The 19364-nt window shown below is 39.1% G+C and overlaps 1 protein-coding gene and 1 long non-coding RNA gene across 2 annotated transcripts in view; one reads left to right on the top strand and one right to left on the bottom strand.

Annotated features, from left to right (window-relative positions):
• Nucleotides 1-6132: 6132 nt before the first annotated feature.
• The window catches only part of LOC306646745, a 28266-nt gene continuing 15034 nt past the window's right edge, over nt 6133-19364 (bottom strand). The window contains exons 2-3 of the long non-coding RNA XR_013759956.1: nt 8878-8982; nt 6133-7460 (exon numbers count right to left, since the gene is read on the bottom strand). This is a non-coding gene — a long non-coding RNA (uncharacterized lncRNA). The remainder of the gene's footprint in view (nt 7461-8877; nt 8983-19364) is intronic.
• Nucleotides 12511-12791, top strand: LOC306646702 (small ubiquitin-related modifier 2-A-like; the record flags this gene model as incomplete). The annotated part of the gene is made up of 2 exons (XM_079115342.1): nt 12511-12681; nt 12732-12791. The coding sequence occupies 2 exons, from the start codon at nt 12511-12513 to the stop codon at nt 12789-12791; spliced, it is 231 nt and encodes a 76-aa protein (XP_078971468.1).

The raw sequence follows: 19364 nt of genomic DNA, 5'->3' as shown, positions 1-19364 counted from the left end.
GTGTCAATTCTGCTCCAATAAATGCCTCTTCTCCAGAACGTTACTGACATATCCCTTCACATCTCTCAGGTTGCTTCTACCGCAAGTGATCCAATCTTATGCCTCCCCACATCTCATTTCCAATATCACCTATTTAGGAAGCAGACTCTAATTCTGCCCAACCTGAGATCAGCAGATCTTCTTCTCTAAAGAACCAGATAGGGAATACTGGAGGCTTTATAGACCCAGTCATAAGAGCACAACATAAGGTCTCTGTCCCAATGACTTAACTCCGCACATGTAGTGCAAAAAGCAGTCATACGCCACTGCAGTGATTCCACTGCAACAGGACTTCATTTATAAGAACAGGGCAGAGGCTAAATTTTGCCTATGGCCCAGTTTGTTGACCCCTGTTCTGCTTAGATATTTCTTTTCCAAACTAATTATTCATAACTCCATTATCATATTTGTTTCTGTTAAGTTTACCTCCACCAGAGTCTGAGCACCTTGAGGACAGGTGTTGTGAGCTTATCTCTCTGAACTAAGCAAATCTGAGCTCCTAATGGGTATTCTACAAATATTTTGGAAGTAAGTAGAAAAGAAAGATAGCAAGCGACTGGGTGTGGTGGCACATGCCTGTGATCCAGTGAGTCCGGAGGCTGAAGTAGGAAGATTGTTAAGTTTTAGACCAATTTTGGCAATATAGCAAGATCCTGTCTCAAAAAAAAAAAAAAAAAAAAAAAAGAAAGAAAGAAAGGTAGGAAGGGGTAAGATCCTGATTAAGCAGAAAACAGGATTGTGCAAAACCTCCACTGATTTGCAATTAACTATGTTCTTCCCCTATGACAAAATCAGATGCTGTTTTTAACATGGCTACTTTGGGCTCTTCTGCAAAGTGTGACTTCAGCAAACTTGCTTTTGAAGATTCATGGAGTCATTCTCCAAGATGGCCCCCAGTGATCTTCCCTCCTGCTACTCCTTGCCCACTTCCACACTGAATAGGGATGACTGTGAAACTTATAGGCTATTGTAGAAATAAAGGTGTATGTCATCTGAGACTAATCATGAAAGACATCAGAGTTTCTGCCTTGTTCTTTTCTGGATCACATTCCCTCTGGGGGAAACTAGCTGTTATGTCTTGAAAACCTGTGTCAGGCAAATTATGGAGAGAATAAATAAGTGAGGCCCCCAGCTACACCCTGAGAGTGAGTCAGCCTAGAATTGGATCTTCTTCCTCAGTCAGCTTTAGATGACTGCTCTCCCACCAACAGTTGGCTGTAACTTTGTGAGGTTCTCTACAAGCTACACTACTACTTGGACACTTCTGAAACTGACCCATAGAAGCTATGTGAGATAACAAAAGTTTATTATTATCTTAAGATGGTAAATTTGGGGAATAACTTGTTTTATGGAATACAATATGCTAAATGGCTTTCCTTCATCTAAATTTCCTAATGTCTTTCAGTATACTTGTTCTTTTCTTAGCATTTAAAATATCTAGCCAGTCACAGTGACACATACGTATAATCCCAGTGACTCAGAAGACTGAGGCAGGAGAATCACAAGTTTGAGACACAACAGCTTAACAGGCTGGGGACCTAGCTCAGTGGTAGAGCACCCCTGGATTCAATCCCCAATAGCACCAAAAAAAAAAAGAAAAGAAAAAAAATCCAATCCTATATTACTTATATGTCTATCTCCTTCACTGTAGCAAAGACCACATCTCATTTTTAATACAACTCCCAGCATTCAGGAGGGATTCAAATATAGTTCAGCAACTATCTAGTAACAAAAAATCCTAAACCTAAGAGTGATTTGCTACCAACATTTTGTATCCCTGAAACATATAAAGGGGTCTTTCCCAAGTCATTTTTCATATAGGATTAATACATTTATATGCCTCCTTTGTAGTATTTATCACACCAACTAATAATAATACTAGTGGTCAGTGTGTGAGTTCCTTCAGTGCAAGACCCTAGCTGATCACCTCTGTATTTCCAGTACTTGCAATTTCCCATCATAAAGGTTGTTCAATAAAGTCTTATTGAATGGATTAGGAGAGGTGATTGATTTGTGAAATGACTAAAGGTGGGCTTTCCCTAAAACAATTCAAGACTTAAATTTATGCTATTTCAAAACAAACAAACAAAAGACAGTAAATACCATCTCATTAAATATTGCATTTTGGGGAATTTGTTGCTTTGTTGTGGTATCATCAATTATACTGAACTGAAATAAGACCCACTTAATAACATCTTTTAACAAACCAAATTTAAATAGAGGTTCTACAGGAGACAGTAGATCAGAGGAGGGAAAGTGGCTTCTCTGCTCCAACTATTATTCCAGTTTGGCAATTAGAAAACACCAGAAGTTTACATTCCATAAGACACATAGATCCAGAGATGAATCAATCACTGTTCACACTGAACTAGGAAATCCAAAGATATCAGGCACAGATTCTCAAGTTAGAAGGGCTCCCTTGACAGAAAATGCCACTCAAAATATATAGAAAGATCAAGTGATGACAGATGATTTGGAAGACTCATGATGTTACAGAACTGAAAAGTGGAAAGAAAAAATGCTTCTAAACTGTATTTACAGTAATACTCATAAATATCTATGGATCCAAATACCATTATTATGGTTTCAACAAGTCAGAAGATACTTGTTTTGAAATTAGTTTTTACTTTATGCTACTGTACAAATTTATAAGAAAACTGTTAAAATCATTCTCAGGAGAAAAAAATCCATCAAAAACATCAGGTTAGGGTTGGGGTTATGGCTTAGTGGTAGAGTGCTTGCCTCACATGCGTGGGACACTGGGTTTGATCCTCAGCATCACATAAATAAGTAAAATAAAGACATTGTGTCCATCTACAACTAAAAATCGTTTTTTTAAACCATCAGGTTACCATTAGGACATATCAAGCATGATTTGTTCTTCTGACTTCAACCAAAGCTGCTTATTAAAGCTGGCAAGGGTATCAGTTGAATTAGGGATGACTTCTAATTGAATCAGTTAATTTTCTCTTGTTACTTCTATTTCCTATTGCAGCAGCTATTAGAATGAACAAATTCATACTAATACATCCATATAGCATTCCATCATTAAAATATTGAGGGAATATCTTTCACTGTTTGGTGGGTTGTTTTTTGCCGTACTGAGAATTGAATCCAGAGGTACTCTACGACTGAGTTATATCCCCAAACCTATTTATTTTAGACAGGGTCTGACTAGGTTGCCCAGTTGACCACAAATTTGTGATCCTCCTGCTTTAGCCTTCCAAGTAGCTAGTATTATGTGCACCCCCATGACTTCCTCAGTGGTGGTCTTTCTGATTAGTTGGTGAACTTTATGTTATAAAGCAATAAGCAAAATGAATCTACTTTATTAAAAAAAATTCATGGTTATAGATGGACAGAATGCCTTTATTTGTTTATTTTTATGTGGTACAAAGCATCAAACCCAGTGCCTCACACATGCTAGGCAAGTGCTCTGCCACTGAGCTACAGTCCCAGCCCCATGAATCTACTTTAAATTGCCAAAATATAATGACTAGCATGGAACACAGATCTTAGAAAAGAAACAAAGACAAAACCTAAGCTCACCTCTAAAGATGCTCCTACATTTAAACATTTTTTTTCAGATCATATATAGTCCAAAAGGGAAAGGCACAATGATGCCAGCTATGGACCACAGTTTTGAAGAGGACCTTCTAACAGTCAGAGTCACAGAAGCCACCACCATGCCCGTGGTGTTTGAATGAACATTCTCATTTGGTGCTCTAGGACTAGATTCTGTTTATATGATGCTGATATGAAAAGCATCTCAGCTCCAAATTGTGACTTGCTCCCTGAGAACCTTGAATGAGGGAAGGATCTCCACTAACTGATAAAGCAGGCAACATTGTTAACACTTTTTAAGAAGCAAACATGCTGCCCAGAAGTCTTTCACAGAAGTAGCTGATTTCAGCTATGAAATTAACATATTCAATTTCTTTATATATTCTCAGGCTGCAATGGCAATCATTCATTCAATATATTTTTGACGACCTATAATTTGCTTGGTGCTATTCCAGGACTTAGGTATACAGTGGTGAACAAAGAGGACAGAAATCTACCCTTAAGGAACTTAGGTTTTAGCAGTGGGAGATAGACAATAAAAAGTAACTAAAGGGCTGGGAATATAGCTCAGTTGGTAGAGTGCTTGCCTCTCAAGCTCAAGGACCTGGGTTCAATCCCCAGCACCACAAAAAAAAAGTAACTAAAATATAAGTAAAAGACATGTCAGATGATGCAGTGGTGGAGAAAAAAAAGGCAGGCAAGAGGGATAGGGAATATCAGGGTTAGGCAGAGTTGCAATTTCAAATAGTATAATGAGGAAATACCTCAATGAGAAGAGAACATCTGAGCAAAACCCTGAATAAAGTAGGGGAGTGTATCAATTGACTTGGGCTGTCATAACAAAATACTACATATTAGTTGACTTAAGCAATAGAAACAAAATTTCTCATAGTTCTGGAGGTCGAAAATTCACGATCAGTGGAACATTGGTCAGGTTCTCGTGAGGGTTCTCTTCTTGATTTGCAGACAGTGCCTTATCATTGTGTGTTCACATGCCCTTCCTCAGTGCGAATGTGTGTGGAGAGGAGAAGAGAGCAAAAGGTCTTTTGTGTCTCTTCTTTCCCCACTTTGTCATGTCTGCACCTGCTGGGGCTTTTGTTGTTGTTTTGCAGTACTGGGGATCAAACCCGGGCACTCAGCCACTGAGCTGTATCCCCAGTCCTGCTATGTCTTCTTATATGGGCACTAATCCTCTTGGATCAGGACCTTACTCACATGACCTCATTAAACCTTAACTGCCTTAAAAAAAAACAAAAACAAAACCAAAAAAAAACCCTATATCCAAATACCAGACTTTACTGTGACTTAGGGCTTCCACATTTGATTTGAGGGAATACAGTTCAGTTCATAGCACACAACACAGATATCTGGGAGAAGAATGTTTTAGGCAGAGCGTTAGGGTCAGAGATATAAGTTAGGGAGTTGTCAGCACATATTTAAACCCGCCAGGCTAGACAAAAATCACCAATATAGCAAACATAGAGAAAAGAAACAAATTCAAGGACTGAATCTTGGTATACTCCCATGGTTAATGGTCAGAGAGGCAAGCAGGACCGAGCAAAGGAGACTGAAAGGAAGCAACTAGTCTACAGCCATACCACCCTGAATGCGCCCAATCTCCTCTGAAAGGAAGCAACTAGTGAGTGGGGCAGTGAGAAAACCAAGAGAACTTAGTATCCCAGAATGCCACTGAAGAAAGGTAGTATTTCAAGGAGGGACTGAGAGCTGTGATAAGGAGGAAGGCTGTCTTGACCATTGGTTATCAATATGAAGGTGGCTGGTGACTTTACCAGGACAATTTCAGTGGAATGGCAAGGGCAAAACCTGATTGGCATAGGTTCCAGAGAGACTTGGGGGCTGGGGTTGTGGCTCCTTGGCAGAAGGCTTGCCTAGCAGGTGCTAGGCACTGGGTTCAGTTCTCAGTACTGCATATAAATATATGAATTGAATATAGGTCCATTGCCAGCTAAAAAATATTTATTAAAACAATTTAAGGGCTGGGGTTGTGGTAGATCACTTGCCTAGTACGTGTGAGGCATTGGGTTTGATACTCAGCACCACATATAAATAAATGAATAAAATAAAGGTCTATCAACATCTAAAAATAATATTTTTTTAAAAAAAGAGACTTGGAAGACAGTAATTTCAAACCTTATTAACATAGGGAAAAACAGATAAATTGGATTATGTCAAAATTAAAAACGTGCTGCAAATGATCTCATCAAGATAGTGGCACACTTCTGTAGTTCAGCTATTCGTGAGGCAAAGGCAAGATGATTGCTTGAGCCCAGAAGTTCAAGGCCAAACTGGGCAGCACTGTGAGTCCCTGTCTCAAATTAATTAATCAATTAATTAAATGAATTAAAAATCAAGTGGGCAAAAGATTTTTAGACATCATTTCAAAAAAGATATGTAAATGACCAGTGAACACATGAAAAGATGCCCAACATCATTAACCAAATTAGAAATGTCAACTGAAACCCACAATGTGATACCACTTCACACCTATTCTTTTTTTTTTTTTTAATAGAGAAAAACATATTTATTAAGCTCATGGTTCTAGAGGCAGGGAAGTTCAAGATCACCCAATGACATCTGATTAGAGCTTCATATAGTATCATAACATGGCAGATGGCACCACATGACAGGAGCACATGTGAGAACAAGCAGCAGCACATGCAGAAGAATCCAAGCTCATGGGGTGGAGCTAACTTTATAACACTCTGCTCTTGAGGTAACTAATTCAGCCCGCTGATATTTAACCCACTCTCAAGAGGCAGGTACTGATACCTTCCCAGGGTGTGCCCCCATGACTTTATCATCTCCCACTAGGCCCCACCTTATAAAGGTAGTACCACCTCCCAATATCATCACATTGGGACCAAGCTTCCAGGATATGAACTCTTAGGGTCAAACCATATAAACCACAAAGCCTTGCCATCGTCCGTCATACACAAAAGGGCCTCACACATCTTTATGTTCTTGACAAACCCATCTTCAGAAAATGCTGGTGCCAGGGGTCACTTTACAGAGCAGCTCCAGACTCCAGAATATGAGTCCATAATGCATCCCCAAAACGAGACAAAATGAACACCATGACATGAAGCTCAGAAATAGCAAAACTGCTTCTACAACTCACATGCACACTTGTTTTCCAAAGGAATCTAGATTTACTCTGCATGAACACTGAAATGTTCACCCCCCAAGGATGCTGTGGAACTGAGGAGGTGGCACTGTACTGAGAGCCCAGCCAGGGATCAGCCCCTGCCCCAGGCTGACAGCCCCATCAGCTGCAGAGGGATTCCAAGAAGGATCCCTGCAGAAAGCCCTGCAACCTGGATGACAGGTGACCCATTATCAAGTCATTCAAAGGGTCCAGTGGCTGTCAGTCCTCTTCGTTCTCAGTTTCCAATGATGATGAAGCCTCTGTTGGCAAGTCCATTGGATCTCTCCGACAGAAGATGCATTTGGTGACTATTACAAGAGAGCTGTCACTTTCCAAGGTGGAGAATGGTCTGTCACTTCCTTTGCACTGTTTCACCTGTATGCACATTGCCTTTTTGTTCTCAATTACCAAAGGAACTTGCTTGATGTTTTCAATATTCCAGTCTCATGGTTCTATTGGTTTCAGAGGTCTTAGTCCATAGAAGGCTGGCTCCATTCCTCAGGGCTCCAGGTGAGGCTGAACATCATGGCGGGAGAGGGTGGTGGAAGAAAGCAGCTCACATCAAGGTTATCAGGAAGCAGAGAGCTTCACATCTATTCTTATGGCTATCATCAAAAAGACAGATAATAGAGTTGGGGTGTAGCTCAGTGGTAGAGTGCTTGCTTAGCATGCAGGAGGCCTGGGTTCCATCCTCAGTACCACAAAAGAAAAAGAGAGAGATAGACAGACAGTCAGACAGACAGACTGATGTGGAGAAATTGGAACTCTCACACATTGCTGGTGGGAATGTAAAATGATTCTGTGTTTTGGAAAATAGTTTGTCTTTTCCTCAAAGTTAAAATAGTTCATTTATTTAGTTATTTATTTATTTGTGGTACTGGAGATGGAACTCAGGGCCTCACACATGCTAGGCAAGCACTCTACCATTGAGCTGCATCCCTAGCACCAAGATTAGAGTTACTTTATGACCTAGCAATTTTACTTCTAGGTATAAACACAAGAGAGAGAGCATGTGTCACACAAAAACTTCTGTTTTCCAAAAGTTGTACATGAGCTAGGTGCAGTGGCACATCCCAGCAATGCAGGAGGCTGAGGCAGGAAGATTGCAAGTTTGAGGCTAGATCAGCAACTTAGCAAGACCTGAAGCAACTTAGCAAGCCTCTGTCTCAAAATAAAAAAATAAAAAAATAAAGGGGTTGGGGATATGGCTCAGTGGTAAAGCACCTCTGGGTTCAGTCCCCAGTACAAAAAAAAAAAAAAATTGTACATGAATATTCATAGGAGTATTATTTATAAACAATCTAAATGTTTATCAGCTTCTAAATGGATAAATGAAAGTGACATATCCATTCAGTGGAAAATTTATTTAGCAATAAAAATGAATCAAGAACCAATACATGTTTAAATATGGATGAACCTAAAAACATGCTAAACAAAGAATCTAGTGACCAAAGACCACATATTATGTGATCCCCATTATATGAAAAGTCTAGAATGGGCAAATCCAGTAGAGACAAAAATATTTGTAATTGCGTAGGGTTTGAAAGGATGAGGGGTGGGCGAATAATAGGTTTCTTTTTGGAGGATAAAATGTTCTAAAATTATGGTGATGGTTGCATAATTCTGTGAATATGTTAAAATTGTTAAATTGTGCTCTTTAAATGAGTGTATTTCATGATATGCAAATTATTTTCCGTTTTTTTTGTTTTGTTTTTTTTTTGGGGTGCTGGGGATCGAACCCAGGGCCTTGTACTCTACCGACTGAGCTATCTCCCCAGCCCCTGTTTTCTGTCTTTTTAAAAACAAACACTGGGCTGGGGATATAGCTCAGTTGGTAAAGTGCTTGCCTTGTATGTACAAGGCCCTTGGTTCAATCTCCAGCACAAAAAAAACAAAAACAAAAACAAAAAAACTGCATAGTGATTGATGACTTGAGGAACAAGGAAAACTCTAGAAGATTCTTTTTGAACCACCACTTGGGATTCAATTCTAAGTGTGTCTGATTCCAAAAGCACATGTGTTCTTAACCATTCTGTTACCCTGCATCCTAAGGATTGCTTCCTTAGGTTACAATATGATCACAGAGACGAAGCATATGAACAATTTACTAGAAGGGTTGAAGTCCATGCAGCCATCTGGGCTTGCCAAGTACATGGTCCCCTTCTTGGTAAAGTGATCCAAACTGTTCTTTCAAATGCTGTTACTCGTACAACCTGTTTTGAATGAAACAAACTCTGCTATGATTGTTGATTAACCAGTGACTTAAACAAACCAAAAGCAACTATATACAGACTAGCCAATTGCCACTGTGAAGTAGTGGCAGTGGTTTAGTGTTCAAAAGCCGCACTCAGGACCAAGTAATGGCAAATCAATTCAATCAAATTCTCTCTTTAGGGACACATAAATGCCAGGTGAACAAAGAGAAGGCAAGTAACTCAAGCTCAAGTTGTGGAGCTTTTAGCAGCTGTGTGGTAAGTGTAGAAAATGAATTATTTATGGAGAAGCTTTCAATTGTCATCCAAAGAGCGAACCCAAACACTTCTTGAAAACAAGCTTACCTTACTAGGAACCCACGAATAGCAAGCACATAGAGGCTAAGTCACTGAGGTTACTGGAAAGATATAATTCTATGCAGCATTCTCCAAGGATAAAAGGGAAACCAAATCATACCATCAGGTTGAATCACTGTGCCAATAAAAACTTTAAATAAATCACCTTTTTTCCAAAGGAGAAAAAAAATGAAGTTGTAATACCCTATCCAACAAAGGCCTCTTAAACTTTCTAAATCTTCATTTCTCCTCAAATCTTTTTTTTTTTTTTTTTTTCTCCTCAAGTCTTAAACCTCTTTCCTGCCTTGCACTCTCACCTAATGGATTTGTTTTTACATCATTGGAAAAATATAGGCAATCAGGAATTTCTCATCTTCTAACCACCGAATCAACCAACCTATCTTTATTGGCACCCATGTTTTGTCCTTTCTCCTGTGATAAGGCAAAAAGTGTCCCCATTGCTGTATGAAGCCAACTATGCCATCTGGGCTCTGTATTCTATTCCCTCCAGCCCAGTCATGGACTTTGCTCCTGAAAATTTCCCAAATCTCTTCTGCATCATCAATTTTCCCCTTTCTGTTGAAAATATGCAAGTACACTCTAATTCTCCTTCCCCATACTTAAAAAACTGTTCTGGTAAGTTAAACAAACAAATAAACAAAACCTTTGGAGTCAAGATAGTTTTTAAGTCTGACCCAAACTTGGAAAAATTAAACTACATAAAAAGAAAAGTTTCTGTAGGATAAAAATCACCATTAACAAAGTGAGAAGACATATTTGCAACTCAATATCACAGAGGGATAATGTGCCTGATATAGTAAGAGTTCCTACAAATAAATAAAAAAAAGACCAACATCTGATTAGAAAATGAGTCAAGTGTAGGAAGAGATAATTCAATGAAAAAGAAATACAAGGAGTTTTTTAACTTTTGAGGATATATTCAACCTCACTCAACATAAGAGAAATGAAAATTAAAAGCACACCAAGCGACCATTTTTCACTTATCAGGAGGGCAGAGATAAAAACTTTATATTATACTGTATGGTAAAACAGGTCTCATCACTGCTGGTGGAAGAGATATTAGTAAAAATTACTTAGAAGCATTTTGGCACCATATCTGTCAAACTCACAAATGTACTTATCTTTTGATTCAGCAATTCTTCTAAGTAATTTTATCCTACAGATACACTGTCACATGTATGAAATACCTATGTACAAAATTATTCTTTGCAGTTTTGTTTGTAATAACAAAATTGTGAAAATAACCTAAAACATTCATCAGTAGGGACTGCCAAGGAATTAAATAAATAAATTATGGCATAGCATGGTATAACAACACAATGAAGCCATAAATAAAGCAGAAGACCTTTTCATATACATTTATGGAACAATTGCCAAGACATGCTGATAAGTAAAAAAGGAAGGGGCTTGGGCAGCAGTAGTATGCACAGGGAGCTACCTTTTGTGTATCTTTGTTTAAAAGGAGGGAAGGTGAAAGAATGTGTGCACATACACACACACACACACACACACACACACACAACATTTGCTTGTATATATAAAGAATGTTTCCAGAAGAATTCTTATGAGCCTGAAAACACTGAAAATAGGGTAGAAAACACTGTGGATGAGAGAAAGTTATGGTAGTTAGAGTTTTTCATCATATACTTTTTTTTGGGGGGAGAGGGACTGGAGATTTTACTCAAGGGTTCTTTTATCATTGACCTATATCCCTAGCCATTTTTTTTTTTTTTTCTTTTTAAACAAGGTCTCACTAAATTGCTGAGGCTGGCCTTGAATTTATAAAATTCCAGCCTCAGCTTCCCAAATTGCTGGGATTATAGGCATGTGCTGCCCCACCCGGCTTACATACCCTTTTGTACTTTTAAAATTTTGTACAATGTAATACAACCTATTTAAAATTTTGTCTTGGTGCTGGGCTCGTGGCTCAATGGTAGAGTGCTCGCCTAGTATGTGTGAAGCCCTGGTTCAATCCTCAGCACCACATAAAAATAAAATAAAGGTATTGTGTCCACCTATAACTTAAATATTTTTTTAAAAAATAAAAATAAAATTTTGTCTTTATTTAAAATATCTTAAGCATTATCCTCGGGTGGTGGCATACTCCTGTAATCCCAGCAAGCAACTCAGGAGGTTGAGGCAGGAGAATCAAAAGTTCTGAGTCCAGCCTGGGCCACTTAGCAAGACCCTATCTTAAGATGAAAAATAAAAGGGGGTGCTCCATGGTAGAGCAGTACCAAAACAAAAAACACACCCACAAAAATAACATTTTTCTTGATCTACCTCCTCCCCATCACTATCATTATTTATTTATTTATTTATTTATTTATTTATTATTTTTGCAGTGCTGGCAATAAAATCCAGGGCCTCATGTATGCTAGACAACCCCTCTACCACTGAGCTACATCCATATTTAATTGAATTTAATTCTTGTTTTGATACTAGTGATTGAACTAAGGGTTACTTTACCAATGAGCTACATCCCTTAGAGTCTCACTGATTTCTGAGGCTGGCATTGAACTTTCAATCCTCCTGTCTCAGCCTCCCAAGTTACTGGGATTACAGAGGTGTGCCACAGTGCCTGACATAGTAAATGCTTCTAGAAGATGCTCTTTTATGTTTCATCCAGCTTGCTTAGCTACATCCTGTGGCAGGGATGACCTGAATTACACAGTCTACCATTACCAACAATGAAAGTTCTTTCAGTTTACTTTATTCCTGCAAGAGAAAAATCTCATTAACTCTAGTCAAAGACTCATTTCAGGTCTGGGCAAGGACGTGGGGTCACTTAATATTGACCATATAATGACTTTGGGAAGGGACAGTTTCAAAGAAGGGGACATTGATATAGGATAAACGGCTGGCATCTCTAATTTACAAAATTACTTGCTATTCTCTAAAAGTATCCTCTAGGCTGGTGGTGATACGTGTCTATTATCCCGGTGACTCAGGAGACTGATACAGGAGGACTGCAAGTTCGAGACCAGCCTCAGCAATTTAGCGAGGGTCTAAGCAGTTTAGGGAGAACCTGTCTCGAAATAAAGAGTAACAGCCCTCTCGTCCACCGCTGCTGCCTCTTTCTGCCGCTCCTGGAGCTGCTTGCGTGCTCCTTCAGTGCGGACCTGGTACCTCTTTTGTGAAGCGGCAGCTGAGGAGACTCTGGCACTCCCCATGGCAGAGGAAAAGTCCAACGAAGGAATCAAGGCCGTGAACAACGATCATATTAACTTGAAAGTGGCGGGGCAGGATGGTTCTGTGGTGCAGTTTAAGATGAAGAGGCAGACACCACTTAGTAAACTAATGAAAGCCTATTGTGAACGACAGGGTTTGTCCAAGAGGCAGGTCAGATTCCGATTTGATGGGCAGTCAATGAAACAGACACACCTGCACAGCTGGAAATGGAGGATGAAGATACAATTGATGTGTTCCAGCAGCAGACAGGTGTATACTAAAAAGGGAACCTGCTTCTTTACTTCAGAACTCTGTTCCTACAGACCAAGAATACATTCTTAATTAGAAAACTGCAATTTGGTTCCACCACATCCCGGCCACTACAGTATGGTTTTCTCTATTCTTTCATTTCCCCTGCCCCATTCCTTTATTGTACATAAAGTAACTTAGTGTATGTGCACAAGCATATTGCATTTTAAAAAACTAAATGGCCAATGATATGTTTTGACTGACATCAAATGGAGATGGGATGGGGGGAAATGCTGGTTCTGTGAAATTATCCCCTTTCTCCATTAGTGGCATGCTCATTCAGCTCTTATCTTTATATTCCAGTAAGTTATTTTGCTCTCACTGTTTTAACAAAACAAAACAAAACAAAACCTGAACAACATAAAAATCCTTGCATACCTTGTTCGATTGGAGAATTTTAGTGTTTTTCATTTATCATTGTAAAACCAAGGACAATTTAATAACTCTTTTGTATGTAGCTGTTACATGTAAATTTGTTACATGTAAAGCTGTTACATGTAAGATTGCTTAAAGGCAATCTGTCTTTAAGTAGGGTAAATTACTCTTAAAAAAAAAAAAATTCCTAGATAATTTTCCCTTCAAGTCAAGCATCTTGTTGTTTAAATAAACTTAAAAAAAAAAAAAAAAAAGAATAAAAGGGTTGGGGATTTATCTCAGTGGTAAAGCATTCCTGGGTTCAATTCCCAATACAATAAAATATATAAAAGTATCTTCCTATGTTTATTTCCTTATCTTATGAGATCCCCTCAGCCAGAATTTCTTCCTGTTCACTATCTTTTTTTTATTACTTACCTTAAAAATAGCTCATCTCAAAAACAGATAAACAAAACCCCCCCAAACCAGGGCCTCTTCTCTGTATGCCCTTTGTAACTTGTGTACACCTTTCCCTAACAATTATTCTATCCTTCAGGATAGGAATTATTTTTTCACCTGTGTGACCTAAGATTTTGCCAGACACATTTAACAATGAATCAATGAATAAAATAACGCTAGTTTTACCATACAATTTCTTTCTTAGATCTTACATTCCATGATCCTTTGAAATTCCAATTCCAAAAAATAACTTATGTGGTGGTGTTTTGTTTGTTTTCTTGTTTTTGCAGAGCTGGGCCTGAATCCAGGGCCTCATGCACGCATGTCAAATGGTCTACTGTAGAGCGACACCCCCTAGCCAGAACCAGTACATTTTTATGACCTCTGGCAAATGTTTTGTAGAGAACAAATGGCTAGTAGGGAAAATTTTAGGAGGGATATCAAGAACAGAACAAGTGGTTGATCACGCCTTTAACATGCTCTTTCTTTTCCTTTCTTTCTTCTCCCCACCCCACAAGGGCCTGGAATCAAATCCTTGAACATGCTAGTCAAACTCTGCACTTAGCAAAATCCCCAAGCCCAGCATGCTCTTTCTTTATTATTTTGTAATGAGGATCAAACCCAGGGGTGCTTTAACACTGAGTCACATCCCCAGCACTCATTTTTGGTTTTGAAACAGGGTCTTGCTAAATTGTGGAGGCTGGCCTCAAACTTGCAGTCCTCCTGCCTTAGATTCCAGAGTCACTGGAATTACAGGCAAGCATGCTCTTTCTTAAAGAACAACTAACCACTTAAATAATTGGGGGGGGGGGGGTGCTGGGGATTAAACTCAGGGGTACTTGATCACTGAGTCACATCCCCAGCCCTATTTCGTATTTTACTTAAAGACAGGGTCTCCCTGAGTTGCTTAGTGCCTTGCTTTTGTTGAGGCCAAGCTCTGAACTAGCAATTCTCCTGCCTCAGCCTCCCAAACTGGTGGGATTACAGATGTATGCCACTGTACCCAGTTTAAGTTATATTTTTGTCCAAAATGCTTAACTTTTAAATATGAAGAAATAATTTGATTAATCCAAATTAAAGGTAGGGTGTGGGGGAATTGCTCTAAAATAAAGGAAACTAAAAGAGACTTGAGGAATAAATGTGAACCAAATTAAAAAAAAAAAGCTATAAGAATACATTATGAGAATATTAGATGAAGGCTCATACATTATGTAATAAAATTGCATCTGCGTGGGCTGGGGCTATAGCTCAGTGGTAGACCTAGAATGTGTGAGGCACTGAGTTTGATCCTTAGCACCACATAAAAATAAATAAATAAAATAAAGGTAACGTGTCCATCTACAACTAAAAATGTACTTTTTAAAATTGCATCTGCATTGTATAACTGCAGATTGAACCCGGGGGCACTCTACCACTGGGCTCTATCCCAGTCATTTTATTATTTTATTTTGAGACAGGTCTTGCTAAATTGCCTGGGTTGGGCTGGTCTTGAATTTGCACTTCTATCTCAGCCTACCAAGTAGCTGGGATTACAGGCATGTAGCACCAGGCCCAGCTACATTATGCTTCTCAAGGATGACAATTGTATCATGGTTAGGTAGATGTATTGGGCTGAATAGAGGCCCTGCAAAAGACATGCTCATGTCCTAATTAATCCCCAGAACCTGTGAGTGTTATTTGGAAAAAGGGAATTAATAGATATAATTAAGGATTTTGAGATGAAGAGATTATCCAGGGCTATCTTGGTGGTCTCTAATTCCAATAAAAAGTATCCTTACAAGACACACACATAGGAGGCAAAAGAGGAGGAGGCAATGTAATTACAGAGGCAGAGACTGGAGTGAGCAGGCCACAAATCAAAGAACGCTAACAGCCACCAGAACCTGGAAGCAGCAAGGACTCATTCTCCCCTAGAGCCTCTAGAGGTTTGTGGGGCTGCTGACAGATTTTGGACTTCTGGCCACTAGAGAAAATAAACTTCTGTTGTTTTAAGTTATAAAGTTTGTGGCAATTTGTTATCACAGCTGCAGAAAGCTAATACAATAGGAGAATGATTTTTTTCCCTAAACATTAAATGCTAAAATATTTAGCCTATTATGAATACAGGGGCTTGGAATATAGCTCAGTTTGTAGAGTGCTTTCCTGTCATGCACAAGGCCCTGGGTTCAATCCCCAGTACCGCAAAATAGAAGAAAAAGAAAAAGAAAGAAAGAACAGCCAGGTGTGGTGATGCACACCTGTAATCCCAGCGCCTCAGGAGGCAAAGATAGGAGGGTTGAGAGTTTAAAGCCAGTGCCAGAAATTGAGTGAGGCCCTAAGCAACTCAGTGAGACCCTGTCTGTAAATAAAATACAAAAGGGCTCGGGGATGTGCCTCAGTGGTTAAGTGCCCCTGAGTTCAATCCTCAGTACCAAAAGAAAAAGAAAAGAAAGTGCCATGTTGTCTATAATTTGCAACTTACTTTTAAAGGGATCATAAAATTACTTTACATATGTATATGTACCAGAGATTGAACTCAGTGGTGGTTAGCCACTGAGTCACATTCCCAGCCCTATTTTATATTTTATTTAGAGACAGGGTCTCACTGAGTTGCTTTAGGTCTTCACTAAGTTGCTGAGGCTGGTTTTGAACTCAAAATCCTCCTGCCTCAGCCTCCTGAGCTACTTGTTTTACAGGTGTGCACCACTGCACCTGGCCGAAAGTAATCTTTTTTAAAACTATATGGGAGTAGGGGTGTAGCTCAGTGGCAGAGCATTTGCTTAGCATGAATGAGACCCTTGAGTTCAATCGCCAGTACCACTAAAAAAATAAAAAAATAAATAAAAATAAAAAAGGAAGGAAGAGTGCATTATGGTTTGGATATGAGATGTCCCCTAAAAGCTCCTCGGTTAATGCAGAAACATTCAAGGGTGAAATGAGTAGATTATGAGAGCAATAATCTAGTCAGTTCGTCCTAATTTGAATGGACTAAAGGTGTCACTGTAGACAGGTGGTGTGTGGCTGGAGGAGGTGGTCACTGGGGCGTGCCCTAGAAGGGTTCATCTTCCCTGCAACCCTTCCCCTTACTCTTTCTGCTTCCTGGCTGCCATGAATGGAGCAGTGCCCCTCCACCATGCCCTCTGTCATAATGTTCTGCCTCACTTTGAGCCCAGAGCAATAGAATCAGTTCATCATGGACTAAAGCTCTGAAAATGTGAGGTCAAAATGAACTTTTCCTCCTCTAAATTGTTCTTGTCAGGTATGTTGGTCACAACAGTGAAAAGTTGACTAACACAGGAAGGAAGGAAGGAAGGAAGGAAGGAAGGAAAGAAGGGAGGGAGGGAGGGAGGGAGGGAGGGAATATTTGTGTGTTTAAATATATATATGTATATGTGTGTATAAACAATATGAACATGCATCCATAGTAAATAAAGTAAAATATTGATGTTAACAATTGATAAATTAAGATGAAGTGTATATGGAATGGTCGTTGCACTATTTTTCCATTGTTATATAGAACTAGAATTTGTAAAAAAATTAAAATTTTAGGAAAGAGGGCTGGGGATATAGCTCAATTGGTAGAGCGCTTGCCTTGCACGAGTCCCTGGGTTCAATCCCCAGCACCACAAAAAAAAAAAAAAAAAAAAAAAAAAAAAAGGAAAAAGAAAAAAAAGAAAGAAAGAAATAAAAAGCTTCTTGGAAACCCCAAAAACCAGTCAAAACCAGCAAGATCTGCTGCCCTACACTGCCTATCCAGCAGTCCAATGGCAGAGTTAAGCAAGCTCTTTATCTTACTTACAAACTAAGGTAGCATGGACAAGGAAGAGTGGCAAGGTTAAATAAAACTAGAAAGAACTACTTAGGAGACTCATTATTATTTGTATCAGTGACAATTTCACCTACACATATAAGTTCTTCCACATTCTACCTTTATGGAACTAAGTACAGAGACCATATTATTAAAAACCATCTGGGGAGAAAACACAAATCCAAAGTAATAGTGGTTTAAAATAGCATAAATATTGTATAAGCAGTTATCAAATGAAGCAAATTCAAAGCCCAGTTAAGCTCTTTGCTCTCAAAGTTGAAAATGAAACGAAAGCAATTTTTACAAGTAAATTAGTAAAATAAATACTGTGGAAATGAGGAAAACATGAACTAACCAGCTCACTTCTGTAATGATATATAGCTAAATGATATCTGCACAAGTGACATAATCACAAAATAAGTCAACCAAATCTTTGAAGAATAACTTTGAAGCCAGGAATGGTAACATAAACCTGTAGCCTGTTAGCTACTCAGGATTTTGATGTAGGAGGACTGCAAGATAGCAAGGCTCTGCCTTGAAAAAAGAAAAAGAGAAAGAAAGAAGAAAAGAGAGAGAGAGAAAGAAAAAGGAAAAGGAAGGAAGGAAGGAGGGAAGGAAGGAGGGAAGGAAGGAGGGAAGGAAGGAAGGAAGGGAGGAAGGAGGGAAGCAAGGGAAGAATGAAGGAAGGAAGGAAGGAAGGAAGGAAGGAAGGAAGGAAAAGGAAAGGAAGAGAAGAGAAGAGAAGAGAAGAGAAGAGAAGAGAGGAATAATCTTTGACTAAATTTAGACTTTTCTTTTTTGGTACTAGAGATTGAACCCAGGGGGGCTTAACCATTTAAACACATTCCTAGCTCCTTTTTTTTTATTTTGATACGGCATCTTGCTAAGTTGCTTAGGGCTTTCGCTTGGTTGCTGAGGCTGGCTTTGAGCTTGTGATCCTCCTGCCTTAGCCTCCCAAATCACTGGGATTACAGACATGCACCACCATGCCCAGCTGAATTTATACTTTTAGTAAGGCAGACTGCATTCATATACATTGCCAATATAAGAAAGAGAACAAATGCTGGGCATGCTGGCCCACACCTGTAATCCCAGCGACTCAGGAGGCCAAGGCAGGAGGATAGCAAGTTGGAGGACAGTTTTGGCAACTTAGTGAGGCTATCAGCAATTTAGTGAGACTCTGTCTCAAAATTAAAAATTTAAATTAAACTAAAAAGGGCTGGGGGGCTGGGGTTGTGGCTCAGTGGTAAAGTGCTTGCCTCACACATGTGAAGCACCAGGTTTAATCCTCGGCAACACACAAAATTAAAATAAAGGCATTATGTCCATCTATAACTTAAATTTTTTTTTTTAAGGGGTTAGCGATGTAGCTCACTGGTTAAGTGCCCCTGGGTTAAATCCCCAGTGCCAATAAGTAAATAAATAAAATAAAATGCAGAAAGACAGTTACCTACCTAGTTTTCACTCTCTTTCTCTGACCCTGGGTTCTATCCCATCATCAAAATAAATAAATAAATGGGGGGCTAGGTTGGCAACTTTTTCTGCATTTTATTTATTTACCTATTTATTGGCACCTGGTATTTAACCAACAGGTGCTTAAACACTGAGCCACACCCCAGCCCTTTTTTAAATTTTGAGATGGGGTCTTGCTAAGTTGCTCAGGGCCTCTCTAAGTTGCTGAGGCTGGCTTTGAACCTGCAATCCTCCTTCCTCAACCTACCAAGCCACTGGTATTACAGGCATGCACCACCAAGCCCAGCTTGTTTTTCTGCATTTCAACAATAAAAATATAATGTTATTTCAATTTAATTTTCCACTAATATATTCAAATATTTATTGAACACTTGCCATATATAAAGTATCATGGAGCAGGTTGTTGTGGGAGGGGTGGGCTTGAGGTAAAAATATATACTCTCTATATGCACACACACATGTGTCATATATA

This window comes from Sciurus vulgaris (genome assembly GCF_902686455.1).
Source record: "Sciurus vulgaris genome assembly, chromosome: 1".
NCBI lineage: Eukaryota > Metazoa > Chordata > Mammalia > Rodentia > Sciuridae > Sciurus > Sciurus vulgaris.
This window is presented reverse-complemented; position numbering and strand designations above follow the sequence as displayed.